Below are 27,395 nucleotides of genomic sequence, written 5' to 3'. Positions count from 1 at the left end.
ACAACTATGCTGCTTTTCAATAACCCTCTGTTTTTCCTGTGCTTTCTGATAGTGAAAATTCATTTTGTTTCACAATGCAACGTTTTCTAAGAAGCCCATGGCAATCATTACATCAACTGGAAGTAGATGACATTTCATTTTTAACCCCAAAACAATAAAAACATTCTTAAAGTCACGTATCTGTAAAGTCAGCAGCCTGTGATTATTTCTGCTCTATCCAGTCTTCTTTTAAGAGATAAAAGCTTACCTTGTGCCAGTCTTCCAGAATTTTTATAGTCCGAGATAAGTTTTAGATATCCCCTGAAAAACGAGTTGCCCATAGGCAAACTACAACCAGGTCTCATCAGGACACCACAAATCTCTTAAATTTGTGTTGTTAAACACAAGTAGTCTCCTGGGATACAACATGCTAATGAGAGGTTGAAAGGAGCATCATGATAATCCTGGGTTTGAGGGAGGAGGGGGAGCCTGCTTGTTTGTGAGGGGTGTGATTAGAGAGGACTCCCTTATCCTCATTAACTACTCCCAAAACTGAAGCCACCCACCCTCACACCCCTCACTTACAGCTCATTTACAGGTCCTGCATGCTGTAACTAGCGGGCTAGGGGCTCATACCAGCTGAAGGCAGCATATTTCACTCCTCACTCTTAGGGGTATCCTGGAAGAATACTTCAAATACAATCCCCACCTCCCTCTGCACCTGCGCTGAGCTCTTCCTTGTGGATAGGGATTTAACACACACTGGAAACAATCTCCTCCAGCATCTCTAGACTCCAGTGCTCTAAGCTTCTTAAGTCACTTAGCTTCTTGCTTCCCGTGCATTTCCTTAATCTGTGTTTTGGTGTGGTCTGCAACTTGATAGCAATGAATGTATTCAACAGCAATACATGGGGATGAGGTGCAAGGAGTAGTGATGCAAAAGAGGAAGGTTAGGTTTTTGGCTGTGTTTTTGTTTGGTTGGGTTTTTTCCCCGCTCTTGAATTGAAAACGTTTAAGTCCTAAGAACGCCTTAAATTAAGCTAAAGCTAGAATAAACACTTAAAGTCTTGGATATGTCACCACACTGATTGCATGTCCCACAGACCAATATATTACAGCTTTTTCAGTTTCACTTTTTGTGCCAGAACCTTATTAGTATGTCTGTAAGCAAATTCTTCAGCATCAAATACCATCCTACTAGCATAGCCCAATTTCATTTTTATTTTTTTTTTTAAAAAAAAAGGAAGAAACAAGTCAGCTAGTATTTGAACATGTGTCGAGGACAGAATCCAATCCTTAAACAAATCTTGCAAAATATTTCCTTCTCATTGTTATCTTCATTTACTCTCTGACCACCCAGGTTAGTTGTGAAGTTTCGCAAGTTTTCCTTCACACGGAAGATGAGGACACAATATTAAAGCTTACAACTACAGTTCTGTAAAACAACTTACTTGGACTGTGTCTGCTTTGTAATGTTTCTGATTGTCGCTCCTTCTTTCCCAATGATGGCTCCCACGAACTGTGTGGGAACCAGCATCCGTAGAGGAACGTCTGACTGTGGTTTCTGCCTCGTGGTTGCGCTGGGTGATCCTTGCCTTGGAGCACCCCTCTGTCCAAATCCACGTCTTCCCTGGGGATGTTGTTGCGGAGGTTGCTGAGCTGCCATTTCATCAGGGATATATGCAACTTTCAAGGAATAGTTTTCAAGCTGAAACCCGTTCAGTTTTTCTATTGCTCTTTGTTTGCAAAGGGAAGGAGAGAAGAGAAAAAAAAAACCCACAGTCATATGCGGGGCCTTATGAAATGACAACTCATTCAGATATAGACTTTTGCTCTTTCTAAATCACATGGCAAGGCTAAAAACTGATTCCAATATGAAAAGTTACCATTCAAAAATTCTTCAGTCAAAATTTTGATTGAATAACTTTTTCTTTGTATTTAAGGCACCATATTAAGGACTACAAGTTAGCTCTTGCTTGCTCTGGGCTTCTGTGCACTTTGAAGGTTTTGCTGGTGTAACCCTATCAGCAAAACCTCACAGGAGACAGAGCTTATACACTCAAAAGCATTCTTTTGCCTGATTTAATTTAAATCAGTTTCCCAAATAGAATTAAAGCTGCACCAGAGGGAAAACTTTTTAGCTGCTATCACAGCACCTTCATTAGGGTTTTTGCCAGCACAGCTATTTGGCTGGAGTTTTTGCAATAACTGACATAGCTATGACAGGAGAGAAAAAAAAAATAAATAAAAAATAAAAAACCTTCAAAACCAGACAATGTCATTTGAAACACCACTATGCAGACCACAACAGCACCTCATAACTTACCAACTAGTCCTGTTGTAAGCAAGTTTAAAAATTAACTAGGAAATTAAAGCAAACACCTCTGCTAAACTCTCCACAGATGCAGAGGTGTGAGAAGGCATTTAAACAGTGTTTCAGGCTCTCTTGTGCTTTCTAGGTAAAGCAGAGCCCTCTGTCAAATATCACAGAGGGATGTCTCCCAAATGCACACAACACACGCTGTGGTCCATCGTGCCGAATATCCACCCGGTTGCTCAGCTCACCCCTGCCAAGCCCCTCTGTCTAACCAAGACAGGGCCAAGTTTGCAAGTCAGCCTGAGCTGCTGGTCTCCTCTGCCTCCCAGAGGGAGCACAACCCTCACCTTAAGGGTCAGATTTCTGAAGAGTGGATGACCTTCCACTCACAAACAGAATAGAGTCAATGCAGTTAAAGAGGTAGAAAACAATAAGAATAATTCAAACTACACAGAAAGTGCTGGTAAGCTAGTGGTATAAAATTAATGCATTTGTTCAAGACAGACATTTCAAGTTTCACTACAGCAGGCATACTATTCAGATTATCAGCAATATGATATATTGATATCACTGAAACATGCATTGATTTGGGGTAGTTTATAAATGCCAGGCTTAATCTTGGACCAAAGTTTACTAGGGGATTTTGTTTAAAGATAAAATTTAAATTAAAAACACTAGTGGAAGGGAGGAGGTTTCCATCCCATTTTGAAGAACCCACCAACATTTTCTGTAAAAAGCTCCAATCACCATATGCTCTAGAGCAAGCTCCCTGAAAATTAAACTTCATCCAGTTTTTCTGTTCATGTACATTTTTTGGTGGTTACTGCCAGTTTACTAAACTCTGCCTTCAGCAACAGTTTACTCCTGCCCCTGCTGCAGAGATAAAGGATGATGCTAGCCAACCGCTTCAATTTTCAAGGGTAGCCAGTGAAAAGTACTGCTTATCTCCTGGGTGTTCCCTGTGATAGCAGCTTTGCAGGTGAGAAGTCTCATACAAGTACTGGGGATAACATGCCCCTCATCTCCCAGGTGTTGAACCAGTATTCTTGAAATACTTCAGTCAGACAGCAAAGAGCTTATGAGAAAACAAGTAATTTGTGTCTTTGGAGTGGTGTGTAATAAGGGCTGGTAATAAATAAGGCTCAAGGCAATACTATTGAACAACAAGGAAAGCAAGATATTGAATAACTGATCACTGCTCTTTAAATACTTCTGTTCACTGAATGAGACACAGGTCCTTTGGGAAGAGGGGCAGTGTAATTGCTCCCACAACAGAAGAATCTCTTCAAGAATATGACAAAAGAGTTGGATTAAAATTTGCTCAGGCTGTTTCAAAGTTGACATTTCTTAACTCATACTCCGTGGACTTTAAAGAGCATTTTATTACACAGAAAGTTGTATTTACAAAACAGTAAGGGCAGTGAGCAGCAGGATTAACAAAACTTGCGTTCCTATGGATTTCTCTCTCAAGCTTTAGTTTCTGCATGGATTTCCAATGCCCAAAATACATTCTGCCCAAGTCCCTCTCCATGGAGATCCTATCTGCGAAAGGAGTCTGCAGCCTTTCCTTTTTATGCGGCCTGAACATATTAAGTTCTTGTTGGCTGCAAATATGAGGCTTCTGTGTCTGGGTTGAGTTTTATTGAAATAAACCAAAAAGCTGAACTGCTTTGCGAGAGAGAAATTGCACCAGTAGACAGTGCAGTTGCACAAGCCCTTTTTCTTTTGGAAACAAACCTCAAGATATTGGAGAGATGAACACCAACGATTTCATGAACAAGCTCCAGATTGATATCCATCCCAACTCATTCCCTTCCATGCATTCATTTGACAAGTTCAGACACTGTTTCTTTCCCAAAATGCTTCAATCTTACCTTTAGACCAGAATTCCAGCACTAATACAAAGCTTTACATTAAAACAGTGCATGAGACTTCTCACTCTTCCTTAGAAGTGGTAGGAGGAAAATATTAGGCTTTTTGTTTGCAACCAAGCTACATACCTATCATGTTTTCACAAACAAAAATATACAACAACTGGCATATATATATATATATATATGCGCCATACTTTTTCTGGAAATAACACTGGAATTTTTCTGCTTAAGAACAACTTATATAGGGCTGTTTAGCAATTTATAAGTACCTTAAATTAAAAGCAAACTTCAAAAAGTTCATTGTGGAAAATCAGTGACGTCAGCAGTGAATAATCCCTGGCCACCAAAGCCATATGATAACATGGAAGAATAACACACTAAAAATATTGGATAGGTTGCTTTTGAGCAAGTATTTGAAGGCAAACCTGCTTCAAAGTTCACTTCACTATTTGGATACTAGAGATACTACAGTGTCTGTAGCACTGTACACTAGATTCTCTAGTATACTAGAGAAACTACAGTAGTATCACTTGTTTAAATTAGTCTAGATATTTATAGAGAACACTTTAAAACAACTAGTTCACCCTCTGAGTCAGAGAGTTCTTCATATTTCATAGGCTGACTCATTTGATAATTTGACTTGTTCAAGTGACAAGAAGTCAGCAGAAGAGTTGGTCATTATATGCTGCTCTCCCAAGCCTTTTATGGAGCTGATGTTTCCTGGGTAGGTGGCCTCACACTCTGATTTGGGCACACACAGAGGAATTCCAGGATAACTTATTTTCCATGACGCACCCAAATACGCAGTTTTGGTGCATTTCTTACAGAATACACAAGACCACAGCTTTTGAAGGGTCACTTTGGCTGTCAAGCCTGGCCTTCACATTCCAATCTTTGACAGTTTTCCACTAGGTTTTTAAATTATTGCCATACACCTGTATTTACCTGTTCTGAACTAATTTTTATCTTTTTTGTGTCACAAAACATAGGGCTGGAATCGGACAAGATGATGGCTCAGCAGTCCTCGAGCACCATAACAAGCCCAAAGTTTTAGAGGTATCTCAGCAGCATTCCAGAGTGGGGGGCAGGGAGGAAGTGGGGAGAAGAAATCAAAAAGATAAGTGAGTGATTAGGGACTGTCCTCCAGATGGGCGCAAATTCCCTGTAAAACAGCATTTAGGGCAGGACTTGCTATCAGGAGAGCCATCCCCATTCTCTGGGAAAGCCCAAGCCTCAGAGGAAAGCAAGTGACTGGTTCTTCACATCTGCTGTAGCATCTGCTTCAGTTCACCAAACATGTTCAATCCAGCTTCTTTTGGAAAGCACATCCTCACACAGACTGACCACCTCAGAAACTCAAGTCCAAATGACAGCAATACCTCCTCTGCCTTTCCACAGAGACCTAAGACTTCCCAAACAGGGCTGGGGGGCTCCTTCCATGGCCTCAAGTTAATGAAAGTGGTGCAGGTTACCTCTGTCTGAGGGCACTACTGGTACTCACTGAAACAACCCACAAACCATCTTTTGTGCAAGGGCTAAAAAGTCCTAGTCACTTCATGAGGACAAAGATGGAGAAAAATTCAGTACATTTCCTCATGAAGTGGTGCCCTCCACCTTAAAATCTTCTTTAATATTCAATATTTAGTGGAAATTGAAAACGCTTCTGTTTCATATACCCACAAGAGCTGGTCCACAGGAATCTCATAGTGTAGTTCAGAATTTTTTTTTAGAAAACAAATTAAGAGACTACAGCAAGTACTACTTATACTCTGCTAAGATGTATAACAGCCTAGCTTATGTTCACATGACACCTGCTCAGAAGAGGGTCCCTACATAAAAATGAAATATTCAAATGAATATTTTGTGAATTAGTCACCTGAATTTTTCCCATCAAAATGACATCTCACCACCATTCTCTCATGAGCTCCCTAAGAGAGGATGTTTGCCCAGCCTTCTCCCTTCTGATGCTAGTAGAGGTTAAGCATCCTAGATAAATGAATCCAGTAAAAGCACCAAGTCTTGTGCTGGAAATCATTCATCCATTGATAGTGTGATGACACTAAGCACTAGATGGAGAACATATTTCACTCCCACATGCAGTTTATATGTACACCACCTTTCTTTTATCTTCCCTGAACAGACATTTGCATACTGAGAAGACAGATATACATGGCAATTTGTCTTTGGCATAATGATTTTTTTTCCATTAAAATAGAGTTTTCATTAGTATTTCTGAAAATAAAAACAAAAAAAATAAATCTAAGCTTATAATCATACACCACTGAATTTTCAGTATTATCGTTCCTATGGCAACATTAGCCCCAACCCATGATGGCAGGTAAAAGTATTAGTTATGTCAACTCTTATTCATCAAGGATATATCTTGTGTCTACACACATACAGAGCATTGTGCTTTACTGAAAATGTTAATTAGAATACTTGCAAAAAATATTTTTTTTTAAAAAGTGATCACTAGTGTCTGAACACTTAAATAATGTACCTACTTATATTCCTACTAATATCTGCAAAGATGCAGATGCTGAACTCCTCACATCACAGCCTGCATATAAAATACACCATCAGTTATGAGACGCAACCAACAGACATACTTCATTCCTGAGCTAAAAAATAAGATTAAAAAACCCACCCAGCCCCATACTAAAAAGAATACACACCCACTCCATATATATGAGACCAACTTTGCACAAAATTTCCCTTCCAAAATCCTGGGTAGAGCTAAATCCTGTAGCATGCATTAGACTCCTACACACTGGAACATTTTGGGGAGGGAAAGAGGAGGTGGTGTGACTTTTCAAGATAATAGCCATAACTTAGATGGCAGCACATCACAACGACACAATCAGCACGTCGTGCTGGTTGCAACCAGGGATCAATATTGGGAGGGGACATGGGGCCCTTTGATAAGCAGGTCACAAGCTACCTATGTGAAACTGGTCAGGTTGTTCAGGCTGAGCCATGGGCTCCAGGCTCTACTTCTGACCCTCTGAACTCCCCTCTTGCAAATACTCCATAACCCACCATGATGTTCAGTAGTTACGTGTGCCACAGCAGTGCGCACGTGCTTTGGAAGGCCCTCTCCAGTTTCTGAGTAGGATGGTGGCCACAGCAGTTTCCTACTTGGAAAAACACCTTCCTCCTCCCAAGAGAGGAGAGGGACGGGGTCACATACGTGCCTTAGCAGTCCCAGCCTTCTTGCTACCCACATCCCAGCAAGCAAAGGGTGGTTCCTGTAGGCTCGTGCACAGCTCTCTGCTTGCTCTACACCTCTCCACAAACCTATCGGGCTTTGCCACCTGGGTCCCCCACTCTGACCACACAAAGATGAGGAGCAGCATCCTGCTTTTTCTGTCAAGACAGCCTCATGCCTATCCAACTAGGAAAGAGGCATCACTACAATACGCCAAAGCCATAGATCTCCATTCCAACTAGAAGTCGGTAACTGTGCGCGCCTCAGAATTTAGGTGCTGCGTGTTCCATCCAAGACTTGTTTCTCAGAAGCACTGCAGCTTTCCTCACCAATTTCAGTTTCCAAGTTAATTTTGGATACAGCCCTGTATTGAATATTCCGCAACTGCAGTACCAGCCTAGAGGAAAAAAAAAGTCTCTGCCTCAACAATTAGACTTGCAAGACAGAAGAAGACTCAGTTCCCCAGTTGGGTGGAACCAAAAGTTTTGTTCAAAAGTAACATCCTCCGAGCAATGCATACCACACTTGTTTAGAACTGCTTATCAAAAATATCTCCAGATTGTGTTACAGCACCTTTGCACAGTGTTGCCAGTGCACACTCCAACAGGCACAGCAATGCCATAGTCTATCCAGTGGGAAAGTGGCCAACTTTGCGTGTTCTCTCAGCCAGCACTAACTGTGTGGTTAGTACGTGCGTTGCAAAAAGTGCAGAAAAGACACAATTAGAACTGGGGAACCACTGTATGCAGTGACATAGAAAACTTAATGTCAGTGTTTTCTCTGAAAGTCACAGCTAGGAGCATGATTTATCTTAAACAACTAAATTACAAAATACAAATCTTGTTACCAGCTGCATGATTCTCAACAACTCTAAACAGCTTTTCATAAAGTCAGTTCTTGTTAGTCCTGGTACTGCACAGGCTGACCAAAGCTGCCTTTTATCAGCTCTCAGCACTTGTGTACCACCCCCTCCACAGACCTGCTGTCCACCACAGCCAGTTCCAACAAGCAAGGTCACGGCTGGGAAAGCCATTCAACTGACACACCACCCCCATCACTGCGGAAGAGCCACACGCACAGGGCCTACAGTGATTCTTTAGTGCAATTCCTCACAGTTCTTTCCTAGAAAAGCCTCAGTCCAGCCACTTCTTCCTCCAAGAGGTTTCTATATGGTTGCAAGGCCACATCCTGAACCCTGTGTCTGTATAAAATCATTCACAAAAGCAAAGCAAGGCTTCCTCACTCACTTTACCTGTTAAAGACAACCAAATTCTATGTCATCATTCAACTTGTATCTCTTCAGGCACTCCACCAACATTTATGCTTCAAACCTGCTTCCAACTCAAGATGTTTTCAGTTATTGTCATGAAATTTCTCATGCAAAACAGTATTTTATTTCAGATGCTCTTACAGTCTTGGCTTATCACAGCATTTCCTCAGAACTGAACTTAAAATTTTGCAAGTACAGTCTGAGGAGGGAAAATGTTGCTGTTTTCAACTTTAGAAGAGAGTGCAGAAGTCCAGGAAGCCAAATCACAGATGACAGAGAGCTCTGAAGTATGCATCATGCTTCTTTCCACAGTATTTTAGGTACTTCCTTCTTACATTGTTAAAGAAGGAACTGGCACATTTAGCATAAATTTTTAACATTGCACCATAGGTTTATTCAGAATTAGAAATTCAACATTTTTCTTAACTACTGCACAATAGAATTAAAAACAATAGAAGAACCTGAATGATTCAGGTTTCAAGAAAAGTTAAATAGTGAATTCAAGAAGAACAGTGTATCCTTCAGCTTCAGTGTACAAAGGAGACACCACTGACACAAGTTTCCCATCACATTTGTTTAGAATATACTAACAAGTAACCTAACACTTGGAAAGATTAAATACATGTGTTGCATTCAAGTCACACAGAAGTTGTAATTACTTAATTATATGTACAAATATTATTTCATTTGTAATTTTGAATTAATGCATACCATAAGCATACTCTGCATCTTAACCACTGATTTTAGTCAGCCACAAGGTGGCAGAAATTTCAAAGTTAAAATTAAAAGATCACTGTAGGCTCTTCCCTGGGTTTGGTTTTGTTTAACCTGCTACAGCTAGAAAGAGGGGAAAAACGTTTATGTCACCAGATTAAAAATTAAGGAACACACAACTCATTTTTCTACCCATGGTGGTAAAATAAAATTAAACTTATGCCATAATATGTAATATGGCTGTTTAAAGGAAAAGTATATACAACCATTAAGTAAAGCATTATGTTTTTAAACTTCAATATCTAGATTCAAAGTTATCAACTACTGAAGAGACAAGCAAGCATAAAATGTGGCCTAAAGTTCAAAAAGCCTGATTAATTTATTTTAGGTATTAGGATTATGATTTTTTTGTGTGTTTGAAAACAACATTAAACTTTCTGATTTAAAAAAAATCTTAAAGTCATGGCAAAACAACGGAATCAAATAGGAGAAGAATGCAGCTGCTCACCAGAAGAGAGAAAAGTTACTGTAAAAGGACATCACAAAGCTTTTTTTAAAACATAGCTAAAATAATTAAGCAATAATCTCCATCCTTTGTCACTGGTAAATCACTGACTTTCTACCCTCTCTGGACAAATTATTTTACCCCAATTTTCAGTGTTCAAAATTATTAATTTATTTTTAATCAAAGCGCAGGGCAAGTTGATGACAAAAAAATGACAAATTAAGGTAATGCACACAAGACTTGGCAAAGGGAAGACCAAGAGAGTTTCTTAAGGGTTAATGTTTACATGATCGTTTTAATGATAAATTAATCAGAAGCAAAGTTGTACATAAAAATAGCAACAACATGAATTCCAAAATAAAAGTTAAATGACAGTAACAAGTAAATAAGGTACTTACTGTCTGGCCTGGTCCTTATTGCCGTATGTTACATTTACAACTGCAGTCTCCGTGTCAGTGTTCACTAGAGAGGAAAATGGGATGAAAAAAAGGTTAAGTTCAGTGAGCACTCACTTCCCACTACAAATTTGAAAGCAATTTGAGAGCAGAGCCATACCTTGCTCACAGTTCTCCACTGTTCCATACTGAGCTAACAAACTATCCAGCACCTATCAAGAGAGAAGAGAAATAACAGATCTCAATTTCCAAGCAGATTAACAAAACAAAAAAGCCTGTGAAAACACTAAGGTTTGTAATAATTTTATCAGAACATAGCATTCAAGACATCTGCTCCAATAAGGTAGAAATGTTAATTATTTGGGGAAGAACAAACACACATTGCTGGTCTTCTTTCTCACCATAGAAAAACCTGTCTTTAAAACCTCATCAATCTGAAAATGCGGAACATAACTCCAAAAAAATCACACTGCGCTGTATCAAACTTTGAAAATAAACCTTCAAATCCCCTGTTCTCATATTGGGCTATAAGCAGAAGCAGGAAGAATTAAAGAGCAGCAAATCTGGAATTTTTCCATGTAACCCAAGCATACATATTTTATTTATTTATATATATATATAAAAAAATTTCCATTGCTTTTTCTTGTTTCCCCCCACCAATAAGCATAGATAGTACATAAAAATATCTTATTCTCTTATTTAGTGGGGGTTTGTCTACATGGAGAAGTTAACCAGACAAACTAGCACACCAGGAGCTGCAAATATTTTGACAGTTTTCCCAAAAACCCATTCCAGCAGAACCACTCGCAACAGTATCTTCACAAATTGGCAGAAAGCTAAGGAGGAATAGATGAAAGCATATGACAAGGGGCAAAAGAAATCTGAACAAAGTTTTATTTGGCATAATTTATTCTAGTCAAATGGAGGATGAAGAAGGGGCAGGAAACAATAAGACTTTCAGGAAAATCAAGGTGTCAGAATATTCCAGTTAAAATATTAAAATACCCACAGTCGTATCACTTCTAAAATTCACGTGGTGAGAAATAATGTTGCAGAAAACAGGAACTGTGGCAATAACTAGCACAGAACACAAGTATATCATTGTGGTTTGTTCCATCCTAGTGTTTTGTCTCAAGAATTAAAATCATGCTGGAAGAGTTCACCATTTACACCACTGAGTGAAAAGGTAAACTCGCAAACTCTTCTGTGACTGAAGTGCCATTCTGCACTCCCATTAGTCTCTTATGGCAAAATGTCAATGCAAGGGAGGAAAGAAACCCTTTCGGGAGAGGAAGGAAAATAAGAAGCAGAGACAGAAGGGAAGAAGTCGACATAAAAACGCATCAGTGCGGCTTCCCATTGCAGTCCACCTCCACTTGCTATAACCAGCAACTGAGTGTGCACAAAACCTAAGTCCATAAAAGTGTAAAATTCAAAGTCTAAACCCTCATTAAATTAAGAATTCCAAATTATAATTTATTAATGTACAGTATATTTTTACTACAATATAAAAGACATTGAAGAGAAATCGCAGTTTATCTGCCCAAACTTAATGACAGCATACATCAGCATAATTTCCAGTCTTTACCACCTATTAAAATTGAAATTGCACACAGACATTTCAAAGGTAATATTTCAAGCCAGGTATTTAAAAGGTAATGCACTGCTCACCAAGTTTGAGCAATGTGTTACTACTTCTAACTGCAGAATTCCCCCATCCTTCTTGTATAGAATCTACTAAGTTTTCTTGGCAACCGTTTTGTTTTCATAGACAAGTTGTTAATTGACTTATCCTCCAAGTAGAGATCAGCCTAGTTTGAGAGTTTGCCTTTTCAATCCCCTAAAAAAAAAAACCAATTTTTCTGCCACACCTCAAATCTGATGATTTGAAACTAAGGAAAAGTTTGCTCTGAAATTCACTAAGTATTACCAAAGTAGATATGCTCCAGGGAATTAAAATAAATTAAAGGCTGTAAAAGATCCTGTTAAGATAATTGAAACGTTGGCACAGAGAAGAGGGATAGTTGTGAGGTCTTGCAGGCCTGTGGCCACACTTCCACATGGTTAGAGGAAAGTCTTCTTCCCCAGACACCTTAAGTGGTAATTGTCCCTCCACTGATCTCAGCAGGTGAACAGAATCTCAGGTGGGGTTAGAGTTTTAGAACAAGAAAAGCAACGGCAAGTCACTGGTTCAGAGACCCATTCTGAAACGTTTATTCAAAACAGGATACCGGTGAGTTCATAAGTCTGATAAAGCAATTTCTTGTCCCTATAAAATGTCAACAGTCATGCTGTATTACACAGCAGCCTATACTACAATGTCACCTAATGTCTTTAGGTAGTTACTACAAATTTTGTTCACATGTGAATCGTGCAGACCACCGGCTCATGTCCACTCTGCTACAAAGACGCATCACTTTAAAAAAAAAATAATAATAATCACAGAATTTCATTGTCATCTTTAATCATATAGGAAAAGAGCAAAGCTGGAATTCCAGAGGTACCACAAGGCTTTGCTGGATAAAAATTAACCAATATTTTGTAAGCTATTTCCATATTAAATTCATGTTCTGGGATAAGGACACCTTTACATGAAGACACACATATTAAAATCATCAGCTTCACCAAGAAAAATAATACTTTAAAGCTGAATTCACATAACTTTTTAAAGATAGAGACTCTCTCTAAAAGCTACTAACTTTCAGTGTATTTCTGATCAGCCATCATAGACCTCTCAACACATTAGCCTTGCAACTTCTCCAAGGAGCCCAGGGACCAAAAGGTTCCTGTGGCATTAATGCTGAGGAATAGCCCAGAATGGCCTATTTAGCAACCCACTCCTCTTCACCGAGAGTTGTCCACTTAGGCTGCTCCTTAATCCTCTTCTGAGCCATCTCAGTCAGAGACTGTGTCTGTCTGGGCTTTAATCCAAGTGATTTTAGTTCCCCTATTCTTAAGAGAGTTGGCTTTACCAAACAGATTTGTGAGAAATTTCCTCAAAGGATTGGACCTTTCTTTAACTGAAATGAGAAACAATCATCTTGGGTCAAAATCACTTGCTCTCCACAGCGTAGACACTTGTATATTCATCACCATCAGTCTCACGCAGCAAGGTTTTAAACAAGATCAACACCACAGGGGCAGTGTTTTAACCAGGCTGTGTTTAAAATGCACTAGTAAAAAAGTATCAGGAGCAGTTGCTGATGTATGCATGTGAGGAGCCACCTTCTTACGGGGAGAACACTTAACTGAACCAGCTGATGCACTTGAGAGAAGTCATTGCAAACATATTCAAAGCCAGATTCTCTATCGTAACTCACTTTCAAAACACAGAACTCAACTCTTGCATGTGTTTCTTGCTTCCCAAGTATTTACTGCAACAGCCAGTTTCTATTCACATCTTTCATTTGTTCATATTTCTCTTTGCACTGTCTTTTCCCTCTCCCCAAATTTTTTCTCTCTAGCCCAAAGCCTCTAGTTCTGCTGCAAAACAAACATGTTTTGTTTAAGCTGCTCTTCCGTAACACTCTTCGTGTACAGCCTTGTTGGGCAATCAGAACAAAATTCAAAGCCAAGTTGGTGGTGCAGCAGCAATTCTGATGAGCAGCTGAAAAGAAAAGTTTATTTGTACAAATATTTAATCTAAGCTAGAAAAAAAAAAAAAGTCTTTCCTTCTCTTGAGCGCTCCTTCTAGCAGTTGTCTAAATTGGGTCTCCTGCTCTTGTTATAGCACAGATGTCTCTCTCACAAAAAGCTGCAGTCTTATACTGTGGACTTTCATTCATCAGGCTCTAAAAGCCAATTCTGACTTCATTATAAACAGCATTACCCTACACCAAGCCCCACAAATTGAGGCTGCTTTACGAAGGAAAATAGAAACAACGAAACATTACTCTTCAGTAGAGCCAAGAGCTTGAAGCACACACTAAAATATCCTGGTTTTCAAAGCAGATTTCACAGGTTTAGAAGTAGCACCTTTGAACAAACCAGAGCAGTTGTTTCCTACACTTTCAGAACAGACTACTTCATACACATCATCTTATGGTGCTGTAGGATTTCTGCCCTACACCATAAGCAAATTAGTCTCAAGACATCTGGTCTATAAGCAGTTATCCATATTGTTTCTTCCTCACACACACACTTAGCGATGGGAACTTCACAGCAGTAGAACCTGAGGTTATTTTCTCCACACATGCAGAGCAAATCCATTAAACCACCACCTTTGCTTCCATGACACCCATCATGTTGACTGGGAGTTAAAATTAGACAACACAATTGAAACCACAAGATAGTGGAGGCAGAAAAAGAGACAGGAGGATTATGGTCATTCAGTAGGAGACCACATGGAAATTTCTGGTCTGAGTGTTTCAAGTGATATAAAAAGAAAGGAAGAATTAAAAAAAAAGACAACAAGAAGTTGTTGGTGCAAGTGGCTTTTCGATTTAAAAGAGGAGAAACAGGGTAAAAGGAAACAAAAGAGCCAGGTAAGGAAAGGACAGGGTAGGAGTGCAGAGCAACGCTGATATTACTCCAGATGTCAAGCCTGGCTGATCCACTAATGCCATCTGCACACTTGAAGTACTCTGTTGGTATATTTAAGTCTACTCAAAAAAGGGCAATTTCTGATTAATTATATTTATGTAGCACAACTAGTCTGATGTGACACTCACCAGGCCCTGGTGTGCTAAGATTTGCAGCACAGCACAAGCAGGGCTAGCAATTTGTGACTTCAATGTGTAAAACAGGACCTCAGCAGAGCCACCATTTCTGCTGCAGGCCCACCACCTGCCAATGACTGACAAGGCCAAAGAGGCTTTTGAAAGTGCCTTCAGTTTGGCTTAATTTTTTTTGCTGGTAAAAATTGCATCCCAAACAAGGGGCCTGGCTATCATGGCTTTACAAGGAAAAATAAATATGAAGAAGCCCCTAGTAAATCCCTGAGGAAGCAGTAATTTTTGAAAGATGTCACTGGATGACACTGTAACACCTGTGTGGAGGCCATGGTGGATGGGTGAGCTCAATAGCAGGTCATCCAGCACATCTCCCATCCAAGGCAGCCTGTCCAGGCCCACTGCCAACCAGCCAGAGCCCAGGCACAACAAATTCATCCGTTTTTTACCAAAAAGAAGGTCGGAGCATGTTGGTGCCTTGTAAAGGCAGAGCAGCATGGATGTGGAGTAGCCAAACCAGCACACATTCTGCTGGGACGAAGTTGTTCCTCCAAAACCTTACGAAGGCATATGAATAGGCAACACCAGTTTGCAATGGCTCAGTGCATTGCAACATGTGGTGATGGTGTTTTTCATCTTGTAGGCCCTCCAATACCCAGTTTACTGTCTCATGAAACCATGACCATAGTCTGGAAGAATCAGAAAAATAAGTCTGGAAGCTGCTGAAGTCATTGTTTGCACACACCAGAAAGGCAGCGCCTGAAAACAATAACTCTGGCTTATTTACCACATCCCATACAAACCCTGGAGTGAATTCTTCTCCTGGGAACTTACAGTTATATCCAAATGTTCAAAACTATTAATAAGTTTACCCTATAATACAATTCTGTTTAGGTGGCATTACCAGGGTTTTAAGAATGTAAAGCTGAACCACAGAGAACAAAGCCAAAATTGTCAAAGCAACTACTAATTGAGTGACCAATTTGGACACCGAGGGCTTGATTTTCCACAGCGCTCAGCATGTCTGTGTGTTCAAAGTGCAGCTTCAAAGCCACTTTTGGTAGCAAGGAGAATACGACACTTCTGCAAGAGACAGACCTGAGGCTTGTCACAAGACAAACTGAAGACAAAGCACACTGTTAGCAACTACTGACAACTTCTACTTAGTTTGCCCGGCACCAGAGACCAGAACACGTAGAATTCCATTTGCTATGGCAGCATTTGACTCCCCTAACCGAAGGGGTTTGTCTTCCTGAAAGTCCTTGACTTGCTACAAAATTAAGAAAGTGTGTGGTGAGCAACTGGGGCACAGCTCTTACAGACAAGTCATCTTCACTACACACACTGGACTTGTTATAGTTGACAGCAGAACCACACTCTGGCCCAAGCCAATGTCCCTCCCTACAATGCTAAGAGCAAACACTGGGTTTCTATTTACCTCATTCTCATTATTGAACACACGAAATGCTCAGTTAAAAAACTAAGGAAGAGATGATGTGAACTGTTTCAACTTTAGTGTTTCAAATTAAGACCAAGATGGAAAGTAACTGAAAATAGGCTTCAGGTAGAGTATTCACAAGCAACCATGACTACAACTATTGTAATTAACTCCACATACCACATGTCATTATAAGTATTTCCAGAAAATACTGCTGGACCATTTAAATTTTTGTATATATGTATGTGTATCTCTGTCTATATATATATCTATACCTATATCTATCTATATATATGTATACATAAACACACACCCCACCTTGATGTATATAGAATAAAAAGGTAATGGAAAGAGAGGACTAAATGCCTTAAAACCACAGTAGTATTCAAGAACAACATTTAAAAGGACCTGCCTTAAATCTACAAAAAAAAATAATCACACATTATGATTAGCATAATTTACAGATGGAAGAAGGTTAGCTTCTAAAGAAAAAATTAAGAGGAATCCAACAAGCGTGAGCAATTTGGTAGATCATTACAGATTAAGATCAGCATCAGAGCTACCTCTCCCTCTTTTTTTAAAATTATATTTCATACTAGGAAAATTCACTAAGAAAGTACTCTAGTGAAGCTCTGAAAATAGAAGAAATTTCAAAAGAAATTTTTGGGCTACAAAGCTGGCCCAGGTACTGAATGGAGCAGACAAAAAGTCTCATGTACTTTCATGTTCCCACATTACACCCCGAGCTGGAAATAGTCTTCTGAATGTGTGATAGGGAGGAAAGATTAGTGTGCATTACACCGAGGTATGGGATAAAAAAAAATAAAAAAATAAAAATCATAGCATCAAGGCTGACAAATGGCATTAAACGGTTTCAAAGGCTTAAAAAATAAGTACTTGAGAAATGTTTATAGAAAGGTGAAAGAAACCCCATATTAGATGCATGGGTGGCCTCCTTCACAAAAAGATTAAAGGAAGCAGGATAATTCAGTTTGGAAAGGAGTGAGAGGGAATATGATACAGGTATTACGAAATAACGAATCATGTAGAGATGGCCAAATTGGCAGCTTCTATTCTTGCTTCATCTAAATTAAATGAAAATGAGTTTGAAAACACAGAGAAATAAGTATTTCTGTGACATTATCTGAATGCAATTAAGCACCACACAATATCTGTTACAATACTTCATTAATCTCCCTTCTCCTCACCCTAAAGGTGTAAATTCAAGAGCAGTTTCAGATAGTGTCAGAGTTTATGAACCAGGTTAACACTAACTCAAACACTCCCAATTCACTACCCATCCTTATTTCTAGAGGATTAAAAAGCACCATCACACAGATCGGTCCTTAAAAGCAGCAACTGCTGTTTTACAGAGCTAATCCCTGTTCCCAGGGTCTCCTCGTGGGCACTGCTGGGGCCCCGTCTTCCTCCTCCTCAGGCAGACGGGCTACCAGGACATTTCTGCGGCTTGGCGTGAGGGAAGGATCACATGCCGGGCTGGCAGATGGGTGTTGTGAAACGTGGTGGGAAGTAGCAGCAACACTCACTCGTGTTCATCTGCCTCCTCTCGCATCGAGGCGGATAGTTTAACTAGAAACACTCTCCGCCGCTTCCGCGATCTCATTTTTAGTTTGCCAAAGGGAAGGAAAAAAAAACACAACACACACACACAGCAAACCTCTAAAAGCATTACTATCCAGCAAGCATCCGTTGCCCAACTTTGATTAAATGACAGACTACACAAAAGCAAGGGAGCCGGCAAATTTTTGAAGAATGTTTGGAAAATACACTGGAATAAAGGAGAAATTTTCTGCTTTACTCACAGTACTATTATTGAAATACAATTGGTGCTTTATTGGCAGTTTCGACACCTTCCCGTGAAGGCATCCAGCGCTGGGCTCTGTCAGAAAGGCTGCGGCTCAGCCCCACCGCACAACCTGCAACGTCCTGCTCAGTGCCATGAAAACCAGAAAGGAAATGGTTACATTTTTCCTTTCCCCCCTCAACCTTTCAGTCCTCCCAATTTCATTAACTCAATATCATTACAGAAAATGTGTTCTGTTTAATTGGAAGATTTATCAGGGATAATTGTATTTCTCCTATACACTTTTCCCTGTGTGTGTACGCACATGTGAGTGTGAAAGGCACTTTTGAAAGCTATTTTCTGTAGCTATTAAAAAGAAAAAAAAAGGCCTCTGTGAAGCTGGAAATCTGCAAATATAACAAATCTGTCAGACTAAAAAAATCAATTTTTTGAATCACCTTTTGGAACCAATCAAAAATTACAAATTCCAAGAAATCTCTCAAGGTGAACACGGGTATAACTTCATGAAGAGTCCACATGTATGAAAAAAATGTTCTTTCTGGTACAGGTGTGCTGAGGCATTGCAGAAACAGAGCCAAGTCAGTGCTTGATACCAGAGAAACCTTTCCTGGGAAGATTGTCCCACATTCTAACATTAAGCACTTCCTCTAGGATCTGCTTATAACTATCTAAAAACGATAGAGGGAATCATAGAGGAAAATCACGCAAAATGGATTAAGTTCACAGATTAGCACAGATAAAAATAAAGTATATTAGAACTCAGATGGAGATCACATCCGAGATGTTCCCTCTATTGTGCACAAGACTCAAGATGACAAGCTTTCAGGAAAAAAAGATAAGTCCTTAACAACCACTTCATGAATATCTTAGATCTCTTTATAACTAGGAAAAACTATAAAAAGATTGAAGCATTTTACTTGAGTTATAATTACAGGATTCCCCTTCCCTTTCTTTAAATTGGTCATCCGTAAGTGCATACCATGCCTTTGGCTTCCTGGCAGTCCTATTAAGGGACAGCACTGCTGTGGACCAGACATTTAAGAGATTTGACCTCTAAACAATGAGTCTCTGAAGCACAAGAGACTACTTGAGAGAAGGAATTGTCATCTGCCTTTACAGAGACTTACAGACACATGGGCTGGGTTGCTGGATATTCTCATATGAAACTTCCCCTCAAGCTGCCGGTGTATGTTATCTGCTTCCCTCCCTCCCAGTTATTTTGCCAGCATGGCAAAAATCCTGTACCTGAACACAGGGTGTCAGCAGCAGTGTCACAGCACACAGGGCAGCTCAGTCACCTGGGGGGTTGTTACAGCTACACCTGAACTTGCTAAAGTCATCCCAACAGCTAGAGCAGACTTGTTCTCAATCCATCTCTCCTGTTTTGTATGGCTATTCTCAGGCCAAGGGGAGGAAAGGGGACAACTTTATCTAGTCCCTGCGGGGGGCACTGGGTGCTAAAAGAAGTAGAGAAGGTTTTAATGGGATTCAAGAAGTCGAGCCTGGGGTCAGACAAAAATACACGTTATATACAGTCTACAGCAAGGAGGAGAGTTCCAAGTAAAGCAAGAACACCACCTTCAGGTATTTGAATTACTTTGAGCTGCAGAATCAGATAAAAATAAAATTACGGTAAAGGTCTCTACAGAGATGATACCTTTGCAAAGTACAACAATTAAGTGCTGCCAAAGTTGCAGAAACCTGAATCTCGGAGCAAAGGGGAATCACAGGAATTCTGAGTGTAGAAAATTTCTGCGGTAAAGCACATTATCTAGCAGTTACCTCATCATTCAGATAGTCATAAAAATAAAAATATACATATTTAAAACACTCAAAACCAAGTTATTAAAAAAAGTTAACGAGAAATTCTGTTTAACACACATTTACTCAGATCTATGAGACTTCCAAATGTAGTATAAAATATCCCAGCATTATGGCCAACTGATGCACTAATCTGAGAGGTAAAGTTTAGGAGGATGTTTCCAAAAATCCCACAAACTTCTGAATGTGATTTTCTAAACTAGAAATTAAGATTCCAAGAGATGCACTATGCTAATACCATTTGACCTATATATACCCAAACAAAACAATTCAGAGTGTGAATGCTGAGTGTTAGCTGACATCTTGCAGACTATAAATTACTTTTAAGTGTCAATTTTGAAGGAGAAATCAAATGACAAGTACAATGACTGGAACAATTCAAGGAAAACGGCGATAGTTAAATGAGTTAACTACACCTAATGGGGTTCAAGACCAAACTCTGCTTCCATCTACTTGCGTTCAGAGCCTTCTACAAAGAAAGGTAGAAGAGTTTTCCATTCTCAGCTTTGCAGGATGTGTTCAGTCACCAGCAAGCTCTCCAATTTTCAAGTTTATTGTACAGTCTCACTATTAATAAAATTAGAATGTTTTCCCTCTTACAAAGAGAAAAGAGATGCAGTCACCAAGGAGGCAGTTTACATCATTCCACAAGCTTTGCAGTAATTAATATCCTATAGTTGCACAGACCTGAAAACTTAAATGCCCTTATTCCTCACAAGCACCAGGATTCATAGAGGGAAAAAGGGACCACCAACTAATATGGATGATATATGGTTTTGGGTTGTTTGTTGTCCTTTTATTCAAAGAGAATTGCTTGCCTGGAAGATCATTAAATTGTCTGCTGATTCTCAGGTCTACTTATGAAAAGCACAAAAAGAACAAGGAGGTTGCAGTGAAGTGAATGTCAGTCTGTTTTCCCAAGTAACAATAGATAGAACAAGAGGGAACCACCTCACGTTGCACCAGAGGAGGTTTAGATTGGATATTAGGAAAAATAACTTCACCTTAAGGTTGTCAGGCATTGGAACAGGCTGCCCAGGGAAGAGGTGGAGTCACCATCTCTGGAGGTATTTAGAAGACACATGGATGAGGTTTAGGGACATAGTTTAGAAGTAGACTTGGCAGTGTTAGGTTAATGGTTGGACTTAACGATCTTAGAGGTCTTTTCCAAACAAAAAGAATCTATGATTCCATTCTATAAACGAAATACAGCACAGCAGAGGTCTTCTCTATTCTAACTGGCTCCAATGGCCACACAGGAAAGTTTAGACATAAGTCTCTGCCTTATTTTATAGCCAAGTTTTCAATTCGACTAAATAGCCTACTCTGCTCAAGACATCAGGCTTTAGCAACTAAAAAAGCCATTAGAGCTGTTCTTTGCAAAGTCACCCTTGTGCAAACATCTGAACAGTTTGATAACACCAGTTGCTAGACTGAGACACTTGTTTTCCAGAAACCTGGACACTCAATTTCAGTGCAACTTCTCTTTTATGCTCTGAAAAAGGCACTGCCAGTAATCAGATAAGTGGTTCCCATCCTGTTTCACTGCTGCTCCATAAGTAGCTCCATGAGCTATCCTCCACTCCAAGTACTTTAACTCTCCGCAGCAATATTACCCTAAACATGAATCATAAAGGTCTGTAGTTGTAATAAATTAATAGTAAAGGTGAACAATACTTCAGGGCACCAAAAAGTGTGAAACTGGTAAATGGCATGCAACTAACTATACAATAAACTACCTCCTCTTGTCAAAACAACTCATTCTCTTTAAGAGGCTTAAAATTTAAATTTTTTGACATTTAAAAAGTCAGCACTGTTGAAAATAAGGGAAGTGGGAGTGTAAATCCCCAGTATATGCCTGTATGAATGTACACTTCATTCTGATTTTTCACTGATTCATAGCAAAATACTCAGCCCAACAGAAGGGGAACTAGATTTTTAGGCACAGAGGGAAAGAGTACTTCAGTGCTTTGCTATTGACATGAGAAGAAAGAGGAGGTGGTGTAAGAGGAGATAAGAAATCTTGGTTATTCGCCTGCTGAATATTTAGGGAGCCACAGCTCTTAAATCCCAGCTCATGGCATCTGGCTGAGAATTAAACTTGTGCTATTCAGAGCTGAGCATAGCAAGATACAGAGCTCAGTAGCTGAGGACTGCTAGAACGAGGGAAAATTTATTTCAAACCATTAGCAGCACACACCTCTTGCATTAAACAGCAGCTGTGCATAACAAAAGCAGCAACAAACCAGGATGGCCCTTGCCTCAAAGAGCTTGCAAAGTGTAGTCAATGAGTACAACAGCCACTTGGGGAAGTCAGGGCACAGGATGGACAAGTGCATCAAATGGACACATCCATCTGATATTTTGGTTGAAATTCACAGTTGTCCCCAGTCAGCCTGACCTGCTCCAAAAGCCTGGAGCAGGCCTCTCCTTACTGCTTGGCCCTAGAAATGGGGAACAGGCAGCTCAAGTGCTGAAGGAAGAGTAGCCCACCTGGGAGGCAAGGGGGTCACAGCAACCCAGGGACCAGTGGCCTAACCACTGCCTGGTCTTCTGGGAATGGGGATGAAGAGTGAGGTGGGAGCATCCGGGATTTCACAGGGAACTGGATCTGCACCATGTAGGAAAGGTTACTGGGGGATTGACCAATTACTGTGGAAGTAATAAGGACTGGGGCTGCTCCTAAAAAGTAAGGGACATCATGAAAGTAAGTTCTCCAAAAAAATCCAGACAACAGCACTTAGGGGCAAGCTGTATCACAACCAGGTCAGAGAAGGGAGCAGATAGGAGGATCAGGATCCCAGGTCGGTGATCATGCAAGAGCAACTTCTGGGTGTAAGGGAATGAAGAACAAACATAAATGAGAGATACAGAGACAAGCAGTAGCAAAAGCCTCACAAATCAACTAATACACGTTCTCTTAATAACCAAATACGGCCATATACATACACCAGTGCTCATTTTCAGTAAGGTGGAAACAGCTCAGCATATGAAAACAACCACCTACAAAAAGCCTGGAAGACAGAAAGCATGAGACACAAAACACTGATAGCATTATTTGCATCACATGCAGATACCCAAAAGGAGAGGGGAAAAAAAAGTTAGAAGCATGACAGGCAAGAGCCTCTGACAAAGCATGGCAGAGCTGTGCTCAGCACTGATACTCCAGGATGCTCTTCAGACAACAACTGGCTGAATAAAGATGGGCCCATTGCACATGTTCTACCTACTATAAAGATAGCTTCTTAAATTATGAATAACAAACACAAGACGCATACAGCACGGCATCCCAGAGGAGATGAGAAATACTTGAAATGCCAAGAAAACAAACATGAGAACCCAAACCGCCCTTTCCCCACGTGAAGCTAGAAGTAAACTTCCCAATAAGCAATGAGGATGTGTCAGTAGCTCTGAATAAAATAAGGACACTGAACCTGAAGAACAGGCCTTTGAGCCAGCACAGCTCCTGGAAGCTCCACTAACAACATCTTCCTGCAGACTTAGTGCTAGGAACTGCAAGGTGTGAGAAGAAGCTGAGGATTTTTGTTTTACTTTAAAAGGTAAGTCCACTGCTTTGGGGACCTTTTACCAACATTTTTTAAGGTTTTTGACTTTAAATGGGTTTGAGAGGTTCAGACAAAGAGGCTGCCATCTTGGCCCCTCCAGGACATCACAACATCCCTGGCAGCAGAGACAACAACACTAGAAGAGCTGCTGCCAGCGCCAGAGGCTGGGCTGGAAACCTAAACACCCTTTGTGAGAATTTAAAGTCTGAACACTCTGTACCACCCCAAAAATACATGCAAGCATTAGCCATTCTTCCACATAGCAACAGTAAAATCGCTTTTCCCTCTGCTTACCCAAGAGCATGCTTAACTTTCAAATGTGCATAAATAGTAAGCTCAGCTATGGCAGAGAAAAAAAAAAAATAACCAAATTTATGAGATGGGGTAACATGGCCGAGTGTACTGCAGCAGCCTGTGGAAAGCAATACCCCTATGAGGTCTGGCAGCAGATCAAGGGCAGTCACTTCAGTTGCTTTTCAGATTATATAGCTTTGTGAAATAATTTTGGTAATAATCAGCCTTCTAAAAACCTCTCTATGGAAAGTGGTCTTTTCCAGCCCCTTATTGTTGAGCTCTTACCCACCAGCACACAATGTGTCACCGTAGCTGTGCTGGCGACCAGGCCAGCAGTGCAGTAGCAGTACGCACTGTTGAACCAGCAAGACCAGCCCAGAACATGAGGAATGTCTCCCTTTTCAGCCTCCTCTTTAATTTTAGCGCGGGCACAGTGCTGCGCTGCCAGGGCAGGCCGTGCCAGGCTGATATTTGATTTGTAAACAGACACTCTAACATGCTCATCTTAGCTGCGGGCTCCAAGTTATCTGCTGTTACCCCCAGCCGGCATGCGGGAAAGACTTCTGCCTGTAACCTTATCTGTAACCGTGAGCTTTCACAAGAAAGAGGTAGGTAGTTAAATATATTTTGATGATGATATTACCTTTTCCTAGAAGAAGGGGGTGTGGGGGGAAAAAAAAACAACCCAGACATTCCTCTTATCACCCTCCAGCCTGGTTTCTGGGAGGTTCAGGAACAAAAGTACAATTAAGGCAGACATGCTTTGCCTCTGCACACTACAACATGCACAGGGTGTGTCCTCTTTATGTTTAATAAAGGCTCTCATACTTTCCAATATGATAATGGAATCGCCCCAGGGCTGACACTCTCAAAGTATGGATAGATGGTGACAAGGAGACTTATCACCTTCACTCCTTGTATGTTCTCCCACCAATACAATGCAGGGCATCCCTTAACCTGGATCAGCAATGACTGTCACAGAGTTGCTCTTAAAGTGCACACCAGGCATTACCACAGATAAACTTAACATTTAGAAATTAGCTTGGACCCTCCTTTTTCTGGCAGCCATTTCTATATACAGTCTTTGATATTCAATTTCAGTCAATTGGGATCTTCTGAGGTTAAACTTATAAAAAGGGTTCATTTTGTGCTCATTTCTTCGTGCTCAGAGACAAAAAGATTTCGCTTTCAACTTGTCTTCTGGGTTTTGTTTTTTCTTGCCTGTTTCAGAGGAATCATCACAAGGATGGGCAGACACAAAAATGACAGCAACCTGTTTCTAGATAGGAAAAATAACAGCCTTCTGGTGACTGATGGACCAACTGCTCCACTCTGGCAACCATGCCCTCAAACTCACCGTAACACTAACCATAGTGCCTTTTTTTTTCAGGGAGTGGAGGGGCATGGTGTTTGTTTTCCTTCTCTAAGTCTTGCCTAAAACTTAGGGACATCATCTTTTTCCTCTCTGTATTTACAAGAAGAACAGGGGACAGTACTTACAGGGATCTAATACGAGATACCCAAACAATAATGAGCAGTTCAAAAATAGCAGTGAGGTTTTGGATGGGTAAGGAAATCAGAAATCACTCACCCCTCTCCTCTCTCTTCTATCCCCATCACTCCATTTTTTTTTTTTTTTTTTTTTTTTTTAAGTAAAAAAGCAAAGGCAGCTCACTAAGTCTGAGAGGGTTTTGATGTCTAGCTAGAGAAGACTGGAAGAAATGCTCACGTGTCAGTGATAGAGAACTTGAGTCCCTGGACAATGACACCTGTGTGAGATTATGTTCCTCACTCTTTTGTCTGCATTAAAACTACAATTAAAAGCTTCAGTGGTTGTGGTACTTTTATACCTTCAGACAAGAAATCACAGAACAATAACTCAAATCTCTGTCCAGATTCTGGAAAAGAAAGGAAGCCTGAGTTATCTACACTTTGACTACATTTGTGAATACATGTAACATCAATAACCAGTTCTTAATTTTTTTAAAAAGCTAACATACATTACCCACTTCCCCTGATCTGTTTCTTGTTAAGGTGCAGGTACCAATGCCTTCAGCTGGATTTTCATCACAAGAGAAATTCTAAAAGCAGCCTTTAACAAGAAGAATATGAAGATAGTGGTTTGCTCACCTCCAGTTGTACCATGTGAGAATGAAAACAGAAATACTTCACAAGTACAAATATAGTTGTTATGTTAACCATGATAGTACATTCTCCTAGAAACCACTTAGAAAATCTTCCAAGCTGGTTTCTGCAGTTGACAGACAGAAGTCTCAGCAAATCCATTCTTGAGATGATTTAATAGATTCATTCACAAAGGTGACCCAGGGCCCCTATTTCTTTCCACATTCCTGAGTAGGTCTTCACTCCTGCTGCTATAGATGTGGATTACATCTGCTTCTGCTTGAATATATGCAACTGACTACTACCCTTTTTTAAGTTTTAATACCTTTCTTTTACATATATTTCTTTGTATACATGCATATATACACACATGCAAGATATTATACATATTCATTCATATCTCACCCACTTTCAGGATAGCAGGACTCAGAGCATGGAAGAGCAAGCTCATATGAGAAGCTGCTTCAGGCATGAAAATATAGATTGTGGGATGTGTGCACAGTACACACATCTGAAAGAACTCTGCATAGCATTAGCGTAAGATGAATAATGTTCACTTCACTCACAACTGGCTCATTTAATAAGTGACATCTCAGTCTGGTAGGATATAAGGAATATTGTTTACTGAATCCAGCATCTTTTATCATAGGCTGAAACTACTTAACAAATACAGCTCACGCTGGTCTCCTAAAGATATTCAAAATTAAATACTCCTCAGACAAAGTAGAAAAAACATGGCTAGAAATCGAGCAGTTGAAGCAGTTCTCCCAGGAAAAGAAACAAAGAATGACTAGTTCAGAAAGAGTTGTACAGTAGCCCCATGCACTGCCAGGCAAACACACAGAAACCTCGTACTCCTAGATCCGAACTCTATACTTTGTTCATGCACACATCCTGTACGTGTGTTCCCTTATCCTAATATTGGGGCATCTGCAGTGGGTTTTTTCACCCTCAGTACCTCAAATATGACAACATCAATACAGACACACTGAAAGTTGCATGGAAAGGGCATTGACTTAAAGTTCAAGTGCTTTTAATGACCTTTTGTATCTGTTGAAGTCCAGTCAATTCAACCACCAGTGTTCATACCACAGTAAGACCGCAGCTGGAAGACCAAGCCTAGAACTTGTTCCCTGACAGCCACAGCTACCTGGTTTTAGAGCCAAGATTGGACTGATGAATTAGATCATTGACTGAAGTTCGGTTTGACTTTTGGTGTGTCCCCCTCAAATTCTGTAAACAGCCAGCTATACAAGTCAGCATCCCCAGAGCTATTCAAGACCTAAACAAGTCATTTTGCCAAACATAAGCTACAATCAGCTACACCACAGTAATTTCAAGCCAGTGTTTGAATTTGAACCACTGGAGATTTTTTAGGTATGGGTGACTTTTAGA

The 27,395-nt window shown here is 40.2% G+C and overlaps 1 protein-coding gene across 4 annotated transcripts in view; it reads right to left on the bottom strand.

Annotated features, from left to right (window-relative positions):
* Nucleotides 1-27,395, bottom strand: part of IGF2BP3 (insulin like growth factor 2 mRNA binding protein 3) — a gene marked incomplete at its 3' end in the record, with an annotated part of 114,982 nt that overhangs the window by 31,983 nt on the left and 55,604 nt on the right. For 3 of the 4 annotated variants that reach the window (XM_080338511.1, XM_080338512.1, XM_080338513.1), the window contains exons 4-6: nucleotides 10,423-10,474; nucleotides 10,266-10,329; nucleotides 1,431-1,715 (exon numbers count right to left, since the gene is read on the bottom strand). In XM_080338511.1, the coding sequence (XP_080194637.1) occupies nucleotides 1,431-1,715; nucleotides 10,266-10,329; nucleotides 10,423-10,474 (401 nt within the window). The remainder of the gene's footprint in view (nucleotides 1-1,430; nucleotides 1,716-10,265; nucleotides 10,330-10,422; nucleotides 10,475-27,395) is intronic. The other variant, XM_080338514.1, reaches the window with a different exon arrangement.

Source organism: Nesoenas mayeri, assembly GCF_963082525.1.
Source record: "Nesoenas mayeri genome assembly, chromosome: 2".
In the NCBI taxonomy this organism is placed as follows: Eukaryota; Metazoa; Chordata; class Aves; order Columbiformes; family Columbidae; genus Nesoenas; species Nesoenas mayeri.
The sequence above is the reverse complement of the archived record's forward strand: the minus strand, read 5'-3'. Positions and strand labels throughout refer to the sequence as shown.